The sequence below is a fragment of the Bactrocera tryoni genome, unplaced genomic scaffold, assembly GCF_016617805.1.
Source record: "Bactrocera tryoni isolate S06 unplaced genomic scaffold, CSIRO_BtryS06_freeze2 scaffold_139, whole genome shotgun sequence".
NCBI lineage: Eukaryota > Metazoa > Arthropoda > Insecta > Diptera > Tephritidae > Bactrocera > Bactrocera tryoni.
In genome coordinates this window covers 25,239-41,498 of record NW_024395855.1, presented here as the reverse complement: position 1 = coordinate 41,498, position 16,260 = coordinate 25,239, and the positions used below count along the sequence as shown (strand labels likewise).

Genomic DNA, 16,260 nt, shown 5'->3' with positions numbered 1-16,260 from the left:
GTATTGATTTTCCTTACAATTTCTTGGCTTAGCTACGTGAGGTTCCGTCGCAGCACTAGGTTCACCAGGGCCGGCTTTATTTACAGCACGAACACGGAATTGATAGACATTGCCTTCAATTAGACCATCAACGGTTGCCTCTGCATTAGGTGTCTGGAAATATAAAAATTTCGATTATAAATATTTTCGTACAACTTAAAAATCTTTATACTCACGTTTGTTACTAACACCTCATCCCAAATAGCCGAATATTTGTCTTTCTTTTCAATTACATAACCTGTGATTGGCGCACCTCCATTGTCATTAGGAGGTTCCCATTTTAATTTAACCATATGTTCATTATAATCATCAATCTTTGGCACACTCGGCTTACCAGCAGTGGTGTAAGGATCTTTGGCAACAATACTACCCTCACTTTCAAGTGGTTCTGATTCACCTTCTTCATTAATAAGCTTTGACCCGAAATTGATATTCATGGCCCTCTTGAAGGCCTTTGACGTCGATTTCCGTATCATTGCCGGAGGTGCGCCCAACAGGTACCCAGCGCCCTTGTTTTCTTGTCAAACTTCTCAACTTGATAGGCTGTAACTGGCTTGCCTCCATCATCTTCTGGTTTCTTCCATTTCAGCTTACAACTATCTTTCGTTATATCTTTAATTTCAAGCGGCCCTTTTGGCTTAGCTGGCGGTCCTAGAATATTGACTTCAACATCGGCTTCATCCTCACCGTGCTCGTTGACAGCATGTATTTTGTAGGTACCGGTGTGCTTGCGTTCCGTTTCAATAATTGAGATTTTAGTATTATGCGGCATGTTTTTAATCTCATAATTCGAAGGCAACGTCTCAGTTTTTAACTCTTTGTCATTTTGATACCAATTAATGATTGGTGGGGGTTCTCCGCGTACATTGATATCATATTTAATTGGCTTACCAGCACGTATTAAGAGTGGCTTCAGATTTGTACGATCGATTCTCGGTTTAACTAATAAACATATATAAATAGTAAATTGGTCATATTTTCACAGTTAGTCTACTAGAGGATTCCGTCCACGCTCTGCTGTGGCTAAGGTATACGTTAATTATAAACTATTCAATATAGTAAAATTGTATTTTATGAATAAAACTGTAAACATTATTCCGGGGTAAGAAATTACTGGGTTAAAATTTGAACATTACTTCAAAATTGGAAAATGGCTGATACATATTTCCTTTGAGTAGCTATTAATCACAAATCAACAAAGATGTTGAATTTCTTTTTTATTAACTTTATGTTCAAATTTGTAACAATTGTGTAATTTTCAAAGTTATTAGTTAATAAAATTTGAGATAATGAAATAGTAGTAGTCATTCTTAATTTTTAATAATAAAATTATTGAACAAACTTTTTTCCATATTTCAATTGTTTAAACAATTAAGGTAAAAAATCCACAAAATTTCAGTCATATCGCTCGAATGCTTTTCGAGATATTAATTTTTCATTAAATCGGGCTAAAAAGTTTGACTGCTACTAATAATAACAAACTACGGAATGGGGGAGGGAAACTTTCAAGAAATGGTTTTTGGGAAGTATGCGGTGCAATAAACTACCCATTTCATGCTTTCTCAATTTAATAAAAATTTCATGTCAAACTTTACGTGGATTGACTCTAATTGTAGTTTTTTAATTAATTAATGTTCAAATTCAATTTAATCTACTGTATTTGTATCGTACATTCCAACAGTCTCATTGGAAAACGTGACTAGAAGACAACTTTTTAGTAGATTTTCCAGCTGAAATTGCTGCTACATAACATTTCCTGTAAGTTTTTTTATTACCAAAAGCTTACTATTTCATAATTGAATTTAAATTACGCAGAATAAAAATAGGTGAACCAATTTTCAACCGAAGATTATGTGATGTCATTTCGAGTATATCTAGATAGTTTTCACTTTCATCAGCAACATATAAAATACATCTGATAGCTAGGCTTTTGGACGCTAATGTAGCTTGATTACTGAGCCAGTTATAAACCAAATAATTAAATATTACCATACTTTCAATAATATATTCTCAATAAATAAAATTTTATCGTTAACAGGAGTACAGAAATAGTTTGGCACTGGGTAGCCGTTGATGCATTCTACCCCAAATATCTAGCTATTGTAATATTCCTGAGTTTGGATCGGTTTGCCATTGTTTGCATATATTTATGGTCAATAGAAGCATTTCAACACTTCAACATAAAAACGACTGCTTAAACTTTCGATAACCTCGTTGGCTTAAGAAAAGCGAAGAATGACCGGGCTGTCAATCACCAGACAGTAGTAGAACAGCATCTCCAGAAATTTCATTGTTGCCGTTTAATTATACTATTGCGTGTTTTATTTGTGAGCCATTATGCATTCATCTCAAATTATAATTGAACTTTTTATCAACATTGCATCTATTGCGCTTTTTTTTTAGGTGTTGCTTTTGGCTTGCTATGAATGTCTGTACGTCGTTCGCCCATAATCTAGCAAAGTAGCTGTATTGACTTGCCAAAGTAACTGTCAATGCGATCTTTTCTTTTGATATTAAAAATGTCTTACCACCAATTTTCAGCCATTCTAGACATTCTTTTTTTATAGTATATAGATGGCATGTGGTATCGAAAAGAATTAACGCTGTTTCATTAAGAAGCAGCCATCAGCATACATTACGTATGCTTAAGAGTATAAAAATTATTTTTGTAAAAACTTTTACTCAATTCATTTGTTGCAGAATAAACGGACAGATACATACTGCACATGTCATTCAGGGGTCGAATCGTTACATCCGTGCACCGATCGGCAAACATACGAAAGAAAATTACGTGATACTTCAATCACTATAGCAAACGGATCATAATGCACATTGCTTTGTATCGTATTTTTAGGTCACAATAGATGTAGAACTGTCAAAAATGTTGCGAAATTTTCGATAAACTAACAAAAGCTAATTAAATATCAATATGGATCCAACTTTGTTTTTTTATTTGAGCTCTAGTGAAAGTGGTGGGGATAAAAAAATAATGCGGAGATAGCTAAGATATCGTAGCAATAGCGTAGGTATAAAAAAAAAACAAATTATGAATCCTCATTAACAAAATTTTCTTTGTAGATGTATCGTTGAACAAAGCATTGGAATTTTAAAAAGACGGTGGAGAATTTTAGGATATGGCACGAGAGGAAGGTACCACCCCACAAAAGTGGACCGCAAATCGTTTGGTCGATTGCGAGAGACCAAATAAAGTATTCTTTAATAAATTTTATTCGAAATTGTATATGTCCTTTACCTTGTAAATAATTTTATTTTTAATGTCAACAAGAATACAAAAATTTTGTTCATATAAATAAATTTTGTTTTTAATTTTTAATGAGACCAACCAATGAATGGAATGGTTTCATATTTATGTTCTTTATTACTAAAACTTATAAAAAAAATAAAATTTAAAAAAATTTGCTCACATTTCCATAAATTTGTCTATTACGATTTGCATTCGAATGAACGGATACGTTTATAGACTCGTTCACGTATGTCATCATGCTAGATTACGATAGAAACGTTACGATCACGTATGTCATAATACGAAATACGGGCTTTTACGTGACGAGTGATACGTTCACGGATGTAACGATTCGACCCCAGGTTATTTCAGATTAACTCAGATAAGTTGAATGTAGTTTTTTGAACTTTTTTGGAATTTAGTTATTGCATACTACTACGACAATTTTTGAGTACTTTTCGTCGTTCTATACTTCTAAAAATAAAAAAAATACTTACGTTTTTTGTATTTGGCGACCTGAACTTTGCTGGGATCTGAATGTGGCGATAGGCCGGCCTTGTTTATGGCAATAACCCTAAATTGATATTCTCCATACTCTTGTAGTCTATCTATGCAAGCGTCCAATTGGTTTCCAGGGACTTCAATAGCCTTTTCCCAATCAGGCTTCGATTTATCCTTTTTCTCGATTATATATTTTTCAATTGGTGCACCACCGTCATTGCTGGGCGGAGTCCACTTTATGGAAATGCTTTGGTTATCGAAGTCGGTGATTTCTGGAGTTCCTGGTTTATTCGGTTCATCATATGGATCTTTGGCAACTACATCAACCAATGTGATTAACGGTTCAGATTCACCTTCATCGTTAACCGCACAAACACGGAACTTATATTCGGATCCCGGATTTAAGCCTGTTACATCAAAACTGGGCGGCTCCTTTTCACCAGGTGAACGGCCTACGCGTACCCACTTGCCGGTAGCTGTGTCCATTTTTTCGATGACATACTCTTTAATTGGTACACCACCATCATCCTCAGGCTTTTTCCATTGTAACTTACATCCATTCGCTGTTACATCGCTCACGGTTAGCGGTCCTTTCGGCGATGTTGGCTTCCCATGCACAATCAGTTCTACGGTCTCTAGGTCTACACCGTTTCGATTCTCAACTTTTAATGTATACATTCCGCTATCTTTACGCACTACATTCGTAATAACGAAGTCGGTATGATAATCGACGTTCTCAATTTTAATTCGATCGCCAGTGGAGAGTGGTATATCATCTCGCCAGCTCCAATGCACAGTTGGAACCGGTTCACCAATGACATCAACTGACCATTTGTGGGTGCGCCCAGTCTTAATTATAACCCTCTTAAATGTTGAACGGTCGATTTGTGGTTTTACTGCCGAAATTTACGTGTAAGTTAATATTAATGAAATGTGACATTTTTATCATACAGTAAATAAAAAAAAAACAAATAAGAGCAAGCTAAGTTTAGGTGTAACAGAACATTTTACACTCTTGAACCTTGCAAGGAACAAAGCCGAAATATTTCGAATTTTAATAATATATCCGAAAGGTTGACCGAAACTTTTGGTAAAAAGTTCACAATAGAAACCGGCATAACATAATATATTCGAATTGAATAGTTTTGGTCCGACTTGGATAAGTAAGTAAGGTGGCACACCTCAAGGTCACTATTCGTGCAAAGTTTTATTCGGAAAGTAAAAGCATAAGATGAAGCTTAAAATTGTGTTATGTGGCAAGGAAGCGTTGTTTTTGTCTAATAACACTGGCAAACACTGTTTTTGTCACATGAACTTTGTTATGATTTTTATTTATGTTGGTGTACCCTCATTAAAAATATTTAACAGTTTTGTTTCTATCACATCCAGTTTTCTTGTGACAGCTACCTATTCATTTCTGACCTCATACATATACGTTTCTTTGTTTACATAACTGCATTTAGTCGACTGGGTAACTATTGTGTTTGCTAAATTACATTTTATTTACATTAGTTAGATCGTATATATGCCACGAAAGGGTTTGAACAACCCGGACAATTTTTGTTATATGTTTGAAGAATTAACTTTTACATCTCAGCGTCGAAATTTCATATCACTAATTGAACAGTGCTATTTAGACTATTTTGGTTTTCCTGTGAGCAATCAAGACAAATCCTGGGTTCCACATAAATGTTGTGTAACGTGTGTGAGACTCCTTTTAGGTTGTGCTAAACAAGAACCTAGACATTTGTCATTTGCTATACCAATGATTTGGACCGAACCAAAGGATCATGTAAGTGATTGTTATTTTTGTTTGACTCAAACAAAAGGTATTACCACCAAATTCAAACACACTATCCAGTATCCAAACTTGTCTTTGGCCAAGAGACCCATCCTACATAGTGCCGAGCTGCCTGTGCCGATGCCTCCAAATCGATCAAAAAATGATAATTCTAGTCCGAAAGATGGAGATGGATTTTTATATCTAAAAGAGAAATCAAGCAGGGAATATTTGTAGGTCCACAAATACGGCAATTGATGAAGGATAAGAGCTTTGAAGGAAAACTGAATGATCAGGAAAAACTCGCCTGGAAATGTTTTGTGAATGTTGTTCAAAATATCATTTAAAGCTTTGGGGTGTAATATGTCCTTGAAAATACGTATGCTGGACTCTCATCTGGATTTCTTTCCGGCAAATTTGGGTGCTGTGAGTGACGAACAAGGTGAGAGGTTCCATCAAGACATTTCCTTAATGGAGAAGCGTTATCAAGGGAAATGGGGCCCAGGAATGCTAGCAGACTATTGTTGGAGACTTAAAAGGGACCTACTGGAAGCCAAATATTCAAGAAAATCATAAGTATCTATTAGATATTAGGAAATAATTCTGTAAGTGTGGCTCAATTTTGTACTTTTTACAAAAATATATGTTTTGATGTCACAAGAAAACATGATGTGTACATTTTTTTTCATTGATATATTATTATTTGGTGGGCAATTCAAAATTTGATATAAATTTTCATGTGACAAAAAAAGTTACAAATTTGTTGACCTGTGTAATTAAGCGCTTAGTTATGTTTTCGATTAATGGCGTATTGTGGCGTGGTAATAGGCCGGTTCCGTCCATCTGCAATACCAACACACCTTGGAGTCAAGGAACATGTGTAACAAATTTCATGAAGATAACTAAATTTTTACTCAAGTTATCGCTTGCACAGATGAACAGATGGTTGGAGAGACAGACTGTCTATCGGAATTCAATTCGTCTCGTCATCCCGGTCATTTTCATAACTCTATGTCTATTATAAACAACCGTTAGATGAACAAAACTATTATACTTTGTAGCAACATTTTGCAAGAGTATAAAATTTACGAAAGTTAAAAGTATATCGACAGAATTTACATATACATATAAGTATGAATAAATGCATGCACAAGTAGGGTGAAAAAAGGTAATAAGAAAAGAACAAAAATAATACGATGTGATTAAATATGGTAACACAAAGGACTTCTCAGTGTATTTTTAGCTGTTTCAACTATGCGGAAGAGTGTGATTGTCATTTATTAATTTCTAATGGGTTGAAATATAAAATTAATTATGTTCCTAAATGAAGTAAATAAGGGGTGTTGTATTAGTTTCGGGTGTCACGCAAACCAATTTTATCGGTTTTGCTATCAAAACAACACAAGAAGATGATCGCTGACAGCTTTAAGTGTAAGTTAAGAAATCAACTTATTTTATTATTACAAATTTATTTATTTTCGTCTCAATAAGGGACAACATAAGAATAAAACCTAAAATTATTTTTGAAAAAAAAATTCAGATAGACGCATTTGGTGTTAAAATACGTTTAATACGTTTTGTAAATCCTTTTAAAATACCCGGTTTTTTTTTCATAAATAAACATTCAGAATGTTGGAAAAGACCTTCGGTGAAAACTCTTTACACCGAGCAAGTGGTTTTGATTGATAAAATAATTGAAAGGGGCCGAGAACGCGTTAACGACGAACCGCGTCCAGGATCGCCATCAACATAAACTGATGATTAACACGTCAATAAAAATACCTGAGAACGTAACGAACGATTAACAGCAAGAGATCTAACTATCATCGTTAGAATATCGAAAGGATCAGTGAGAATCATTTTGAAAGATCATTTGGATATAAGAAAAATGAAGGCGCCATTGGTTTCTTCCGACCAGCCAAACTGTCACCAAGGAATATTATTTGAGTGAAATTCGTCGTTTGAGCGAAGCTATTCAAAAATTTCAACCAATATCGTGCCGCAACCACCGTATTCGCCTGATTTAGCTCCGTGTGTTTTCTGGTAATTCAGGAAACTCAAACAACCGCTCCGGGGAAACCGTTTCGAGTCAATTAAAGGCATTAAACGTGATTCGCTACTCGCATTAAAAGCTGTTCCGGACATTGACTTTAACATCTGTTTCGAGGATTGGAAAAAACGTTTGCACTTATTTATTGGGGCCAAGGGGGATTACTTTGAGGGGCAAAGATTTTGAAGAATAAAGTAAGAATTTTAAAATTGTGATCAAAGTCTTGCTATTTTTTGTTCATACGTGCGAACATATGTTTTTGCGAGTGTTCGAAAATACGAGAATTCAATCAGATTCTCCGACACCATTGAAAATCAGAATTGGTTTACAATTTTGAAAACTATTCAAATTTGTTTTGGATTCCACAACACCTCTGAATATTTCAACACATAGCAAATATGCAAACAAAACTGGGCTCTAAGGTTCCAAAAATCGCTTATCCCATAGAATTAGTAAAACGAGATAACGGGAGGTAATATCTTTCAGATCTGTCGATTTGAAGCTAGTTGCAGATGCATTTTACACATACCACGCGCAGATTTTAGTTGAAGTAAGGTGAAATTTTCTCCAAAAACTGTTGTTTTTTTTATAATATTTAGATACTTATATTAAAAAAAATACTCACGCAATATGAAAAGCTGAATGATGATAATTAGAGTCAGACTAGTTTTACACTGTTCACATAGAAACAAATTCTTAGTTAATGTTCCATTAGTTGGAACTTCTTACTAGGTATACGTATATGTTTTAACATGTATCATGAATGTGGTTGGTATTTATGGAACCAATATCGTTCAGGATACATGTGTTTAGCAAAATATGTTTTTTTTATTTTAGATATCATTACCAATATTCCAAGTGCATATATTTGTCAGTTGAAAGCATAAAATAATGCAAGCTAAGCTTTTTCATCAATATAAGATATTCATGTTGAAACAACAGCTGTAAATAACCTATATTAGTTAACTTACGGTTTCTATGTTTGCATAAATGATTGTCGGTTGGTTCAGAAGGTTCTGAGGCGCCCGCCTTATTAAGAGCGCGTACCCTAAATTGGTAAATCATTTTCTCCTTAAGCCCATCGACATATAGTTCTGGGGTGGAACCTTCAGTTTTGGCTATTTCACTCCATGTTGGTGAAAATTTGTCTTTCACCTCAACAATGTAGTTCAATATGGGCCTACCCCCATCGGACGATGGACGCTTCCATTTAAGTGTAACGCTCTTATTATCGTAATCTGAAATTTCTGGTTTGCTAGGTGGGCTTGGTGGATCGTAGGGATTCCTGGCAATAATAGGCTCGGTGGTTTCCAATGGTTCAGATTCACCCTCTTTATTAAGAGCCTTGACGCGGAATTTATATTTTTTATTTGGAGTAAGGCCTTTAAAATTGAAAGAGGTCTCGTCTGGACCAACTTCACCCGCAGGTATCCAACGTCCTGTTTCTTCGTCCATTCTTTCCAATGCATAACCACTTATTTCGCAACCACCATCATCCTGTGGACGCTTCCATTTCATTTTGATATGATCAGCTCTTACTTCTTCAGGATCCATAGGACCACCGGGAGCTAATGGTTTGTCCAATACAGTTACCTGTGCTTCACTTTCAATAGTACCAGAACTATTGGATAACACAATCTTGTAAATACTAGTATCTTTTCGAACTGCCTTTTTAATGGTAACGCATGAATTTCGTTCCATTTGGTCAACTGTAATACGTTGATTATCGAAACTCAAGTCTTCTGTACCTTTGTACCATTTAGCCTCTGGTTCTGGTTCACCATCATATTTGATATCGAAACGAAGAGTTTGACCTCTTTTTACTACAACATTTTTTAGACAATCACCAACTATGAATGGCTTTACAAATCGGCATTTAGCAATTATAGCTTTCGTTTTGTCGCTGGGTTCACCGGGACCAGCCTTGTTAACAGCACGGATTCGGAATTCATACTGTTGTCTCTCTTTTAATCCATCTACCGTACCCTCACAAACGTCGCCAGAAACTTTCTTGCCTGCTACCCAATCATTAGAGAATTTTTCTTTGTATTCAATAATATAGGCAGTTATTGGATCACCGCCATCACTGTCGGGTGCATCCCATTTTAAATCAGCATGATCTTTATCCCAATCTGTAACATCGACATTTTTCGGTTTGCCGGGTTCATCCCATGGATCTTTTGCTAATACAATGTTCTTGAAAAGAGCAGGGTCCGATGGACCAATCTTATTTACAGCACGTATACGGAATCTGTATTGTCTTTTTGGCGTAAGGTCCTCTATCTTCTTAAAGAGTTTTTCTTGTGGCTGAACCTCAGCGACAACTTCCCAGCTTTGCTTTTTGCTTAGATCTTGGCGTTCGACTACATATTTAATAATTGGTGAACCCCCATCGTCGTTGGGTTTATCGAAGGTCACTTTGCAAGATGTCTGGAAAACTTCAACTACATCGACATTTCGTGGTGACTGCGGAACATCTTGGAATATAACTGTTACATTCTTAATATCTTCACCTTGACCATTATATAGTTTTATTTCATATGGACCTGAAAGGTCACGCGCTGGCTTCTTAATTTTAAATGTTATTTTATCTTCAGTTACACCCACTTCAACTTCTTTAACAGGCAATGGTTTACCATCCTTCACTAATTTAGCCTCCACGGCAGTTTGCCTTGTACCGTTAACTATAAGAATAAAAACAATGATATTTTAGATTAATTAACACCAATTGACGAAGATAAATTATGACAGTCAAATGCAATTAATATCATAAAAACGGTAAACGGTTTTTGAAATGGAATTTAAAGTTCTAAAGAGTAATAAAGCACTGAACAAAATTACCTTTGTATGGTACCTCGAGCACTACAGGCGCATTTATTGGACCAGCGAATTCGTCCGGACAGTCAATATTTGGTCGACTTTCACCTTTGCGCACTGTTAGTTTGCAAGTTGAAGACAGTTTACCAGATTCACATGTTATTTCACCCTCATCGCCCAGGGCAAGATTATTGAAAATCAGCTGGTGCTTGCCACCACCAAGATTTTTAATTTCAATACGATCATTTGGCTCTACAGGATTACCATTGATTTTCCACTCGCAAGGTGCAGTTTGATCTTGCAATTCGACATCGAGTACCAGCTTTTCACGCTCCACAGCATCTGTGTCCTTGAGCTTTTTATTAAAACGATTCTGATCTAAAAAATGCACGCAAGTCAACAGAAAAAAATAACAAATTTACTACAGAACATATCCATGTACACATTTGCAGTCTGTGCATATTATTATAATATTCATTTTCGAAAAAAAAAATTATTTTGGTTTTCCTAAAGGTTAACGTATTACGTAGCGTGGTTAAAAGTCGCCTTTTAGAAAACAGCATATTTCGACATAAAATGCAGTTGTATTTGACTTTTTAATGTACTTTACTATCCTTTGCCCAAATATCGCCCTAAAATAAGCCATCAATTATTGTCAAATGACGCTTGGAAGCGCTTCAAACAAATGATAAATTTTACTACATTTTAGTTACTTATTGACAGTAAGCAAAACCAAGTAAGTAAAGAATCCTCGCTTTGAACCATTGCCTTAGGTATGATTGCGAATAATTAATCTTCTAACTTTAAATTTAATTTCACAACTTACAATTAATTACAATTTCAGCTTCAGTTTTGTCAGCATTTGTTGTACATTTGAATTGCCCAGCATCACTGACCTTACAATCTTTGATAATCAGTTTGCGTTTTCGACCATCTTTAACAATTTGCATGCGTTTATCACCCTTGATTTCTTCATCACCGCGCCACCATTGCACTTCGCCGGTAGCGTCATCAATTTCACACGCAAGTGTTATATTGTCTTTTTCAATGCATTGTAGTGATTTTAATACTTTCACAAATTTATATGGGTATTCGACAATTTTCACCGCAGTCTCAGTCTTCTCTGGTTGTTTATCTAATTGACAACGGTATTGACCAGTATCTTCGAGTACAGAATCTTTGATTATGAGCTTGAGGTTTCCATTTATATCTTGATATTAGATAACGTGGGTCATCGGACTCGATTTTCTTATTGTCTTTGAACCAGGTCACGTTGGCCATGCTACTGCTAACGGCACACTCCAAAGTGGTCTCATGTTGCGTAAATCCTTCAATTTTTTTCTTAAGCGGTTTAGTAAATGTATAGCTGGGATCAGCTTCTTCGACGTTCAAAAATGCAGTGCTGGATACGCCACCGATTTCTATGGTATATTTGCCGCCATCTTCCACTTTGGGATTCATGACAATCAACTGGTAAGTGTCGTTCTCATTCTTGAATTTGTATTTGCTGCCAGTGAACAGTTCCTTTTTTCGGATAAAATATTTTAGTAAGATATCGTTTCAACTGTTATAGCAAATAAAAAATATTGATGGGAAACTATACATATGTATATATGATAAAACATATTCTTAGGTATTCAAAAGACGCTATTTATAAGTATAACTAAGTTTTATATAACTAATTGAGAGCTTTGCGTGAATCATATTCGACAGCAATATTTCAGAAGTTGAAATTAGCGGAGCAGTGTTCACTCAAGCTGCTTTATGCCCTATATATATACGTACATAGGTATATAAAAACGTGCTCACATCTAAAGGGTATATTCTTATATATGTAATTCATCGATTTTTATATATTAGAGAAATCGGCAGAAATTAATCTGTATAAATAGCTTAGCAGTTACAGATTTTGGTTTAAATAGGAAAAAAATTCAACTGTATGACATGTTGAATATAATTAATTGGCCATCGTGGTATTGTAAGAAGCTACAATGCTAGAGAGTTGTTGTGACAGGTACTTAAGTCTCAATAACTTCGAAATGTGAACTTGTACGACGTTGGCTTCTTGTGGTTCACTACTGAATTGTCGAACCTCAGACCAGCTCAGCAAACCAGTCAGCAGCTGTACAGTAGGAAGGTCCTTCTGGCCCAATGTAAATCGCAAGAGGTCCAATCAACTCTTCCCTCTCAACAAAGCACACTTTTCAATGGTTGTAAGAGTTCTTACTGGACATTGTCCGATCAGGATTCTTCCGGTAATATTAAACATTTTATACGATGCCAGTTGCATCAGCTGTTTAGAAGAAGATTGTTCCTCATTAGCCAGATCAAGGCTAAAACAGCGCGGTTCGCATTCTTTAAAATATCTAAGCGAAATAACGGTAATAGAAACTAAGCATCTAGTTTGTTATAGGGTCAGGGCGGTTTGTTTTATATCCGGTTTTCAACTGCAGGAGTTTTTAAGCTGGATTCCTAAAGGACTGTACATAACAATTACAATCCAAGTACTTGAGGGATCAACCGTCTAAATTTGCCTATTCTGGGTTACGTTATTAAGCCAAATATCTCTTATAATTGTAGTGGGTGGTAAACAGAAATGTATACTTGGCTTAAAAATTTTTATTAAAAAGTGAATATATATTATTTGTATATAGTAGTTGATCCCACACCATTAAATTAAACTTTTAGTTATCTTTTTTTGTATACTTACATCTTTTCGCAACATCCACTTGGGTTTACAATTTGGCTTACTAAAACGCGCTTCAAATACAACTTTCTTGTCTTTACCTTCCTTGGCAAATTGATCGATGAGCGGACTTAAGAAGGATTCTTGCTTCTATTTTTTTAATATGTTTGATTGAATGGTTAATTTTTATTTAGATTATTATAAGTGTACATTTAATTTAAATTTATTATTGATCATTCCGTAAGTAATTTTTAATATTTTAAGTCGTATTTTTAAATTTAACGCAGCAATTGTTGTTATATTCCATTTAGTTTATATGTCGGTAACGCCGGCCGTTTTTGTTTGTTTTTGGGAAAAGACGAAATTAAGGTTTGCGTTGTCAAAAATGGGAAAAGAAATAATATTGTATAAATAATTTTTCAATTGTCATACATCATATTATATTTATTTTGTTCGGGCAACACCAAAATTGTGTCCGCAAAAATTAGCAAAATAACTAACAACGCTTTCCAACTGATTGATTGCATGTACGTCAATTGAAAATACGTACATATTCTGCTACTCGTATTCGGTAAGTATAGATGCAAGCAGAATATAGATTTCATATTTATACTACGGCGCATACATATATGTGATACAAAAAACTTTTTATAAACTTTTTTTTTGTTAAGTGTTACGTTTTCAGTTGGGAGTTTACAAAAATTCAACTTTTAGTGGTGTATTTGAATGTGAAAGAAATTTGTGGCACATATATATATGTACACATATTACAATAAGTACACAAAATTCCAATAGGATATTTATTAAGTTGGATGAAAAGTTAAGCATTTGGTAAGAAAACAAAACACATACTCCAAAATAAAACAAATCCTTAAGAATACTTTATTAAAATTTTACATTAATTGAGAAAATATCTTCTAAATCAAAATAAAAAAGGGATTCTATTTTTTGAAATTGTGTTCTTTGCTATGCCAACTTAACAACCTTGTTATAATAAAATTACTGATTTTAAGCAGGCGCTTAAATGTTAACAATTTTGGCTTTATATACATTTTGTATAGGTATGTGTACCATATGTGTGATACATGATGATATAAAACATAAAAATATATTAATGCAGCTTATAGTAAATGTAATTATATTATAATAAATAAATAGAATCATAAATAAATACAAATAGTTTTTAGGCATTTAATTGTGATTTTTAGGTCGCATTTGTATTAAAAATATAAGTTAAATGCAGATATATATTTTTACGTGTTAATTCTTATGTTATTTATTTTGTATGCTTGACTGCATGTACCCTACAGATAAAATGCTTTCATTTATATGTTAGTATAATAATTATGTACAGTGAACAAATAAAGTTTATGCACATTCTGAAAATCCAACTAAAACACACTGTAATTGGACAATTTTTTTCATTCAAAATCACATCAAAAAGCTAACGTCATTTTCTCGTCGTTTTTTACTGCGTTTTTCGTGTAAATCTAACAGTAATCAACCATTTGTGTTTAAAACTTTTCAAAATTTATAGCAGAGAAGCAATCGATAGGAGCTGTTGTAACGAAACGGAGTTCGCTAGGCCCAACTCGATATATCTTATGTACAACAGATGGAAACCGTAATGGGGAGGGTATACCCTTTCACAGATATCATCCAAGGGGACTTTAAGCAAGCTGAATGGGAGAAAAATGAAAGAAATGACATATATAGTAAGTGTTAGTCCGAGCATACGTCGGAGTAATTATTTCAAAAGAAGGACCAACCAAAATTATTTTACCACAAAAAATAATTTACCTTAATGTTTCAAAGTTTTATGTAAACTTCTTTATGTTAAAATTTGAGTTTCCTTATGTTTTTTTGTTTTTTATCCTTCTGATTTTTATTACTTTATAATTATATAAGAGTTTGCTATTTTATATATAAGAAATTAAAAATTTGATTGAATTTCTTCACAAAAGTACTTTGTACGTAAACTTGTTCTACTCACTGTGTGTATGTGCAGGCAGTCAAAATATGCCAATTAGTATTTGATCAAACTCCATTTTATTTCATTAGCGTGCCATGCATATACATAAATAATTCATTCATAAGTTGGTGATGATTTTATTATATTTTAGTCTGGGATAGTTTTTTACAAGAATTTCCCGAAAACTTGAAGTAACTTAGTTTTTAAGAATACTTTAATATATAATATTTAAAAAGGATTTAGCGGTTTTTCAAATCCAGAATTTGCATCGTTATATTTTTCTGCTGGGCTTTTACGAGTGCAAATCCAAATTGTCGAAAACCTCGAACACTTTCAAAAAGTTTTAGTACAACATCTATAAATAGATATCGTTAAAATATGTATGTTGTGTATTAAAAATGTAGACGTTGGCCTAAGCCCTTTACAGTATGATACAAAATAGTGCATTGCAAAATTTCCATTTTCTGTGTTAAAAGGTCCAAAAAATATACGAAAAAACCGAGCGTATAATCAAACACAAACTCAAAACTTAACGTTTGAGAATCAAAGAGTAAAGAAATAGAGTAGTTGTTTTCGAAAGCAAAAATTGTACACACAAAAATTTTTCATTAACGGTTAGAAAAGTGTTGGCGTACGCGCTCAAAGTTTATAAATCTGTTTTAAAACGCTGAAAGTCTAAGTGAAAACAATAACTAAATGAATAAGCACATACATTTATGTATATGTAAAATTTAAACCGAATTATTGAGTTTGATTACAAATAAATATTAATATTATTATTACTACGAATATTATTCAGTATTTTTTTGGAAATGTGAGATAGAGAAAGTTTAAATAGACAACATATAATATGTAGTACTAAATAATACTCAGATTGAGTGCCAAAATTCTTTGGTAAGGAATATAAAAAATTGTCGAAATAGTAAAATTATTTCAGGGCTCATGCCTGAGTCGAACCTCCTCGCGTCGAAATGGGTGTAATGTTGGCCAATCGGGTATCAATTCAGCTAAGGACGGCCTACGTGATCGAGGTGCCTATATACATGTGGTTTTTTGCATTATAGAAAATAAAATATATTAAAATTTTAGTTTTTACATTGGATCATATATATGTACATATGTATGATTTGTGTGATTTCATTTATGGTCTAATAAATTTGTATAACACTTC

General features: G+C 33.9%; 1 protein-coding gene across 1 annotated transcript in view; it reads right to left on the bottom strand.

The window, feature by feature from the left end:
* LOC120780088 (twitchin) overlaps positions 1 to 16,260 on the bottom strand; it is a 64,096-nt gene that overhangs the window by 30,772 nt on the left and 17,064 nt on the right. The window contains 10 exon segments of the mRNA XM_040112366.1: positions 18 to 153; positions 216 to 449; positions 451 to 555; positions 557 to 981; positions 3,781 to 4,680; positions 8,586 to 10,298; positions 10,456 to 10,809; positions 11,258 to 11,643; positions 11,645 to 11,955; positions 13,142 to 13,267. Coding sequence (XP_039968300.1) covers positions 18 to 153; positions 216 to 449; positions 451 to 555; positions 557 to 981; positions 3,781 to 4,680; positions 8,586 to 10,298; positions 10,456 to 10,809; positions 11,258 to 11,643; positions 11,645 to 11,955; positions 13,142 to 13,267 — 4,690 coding nt within the window.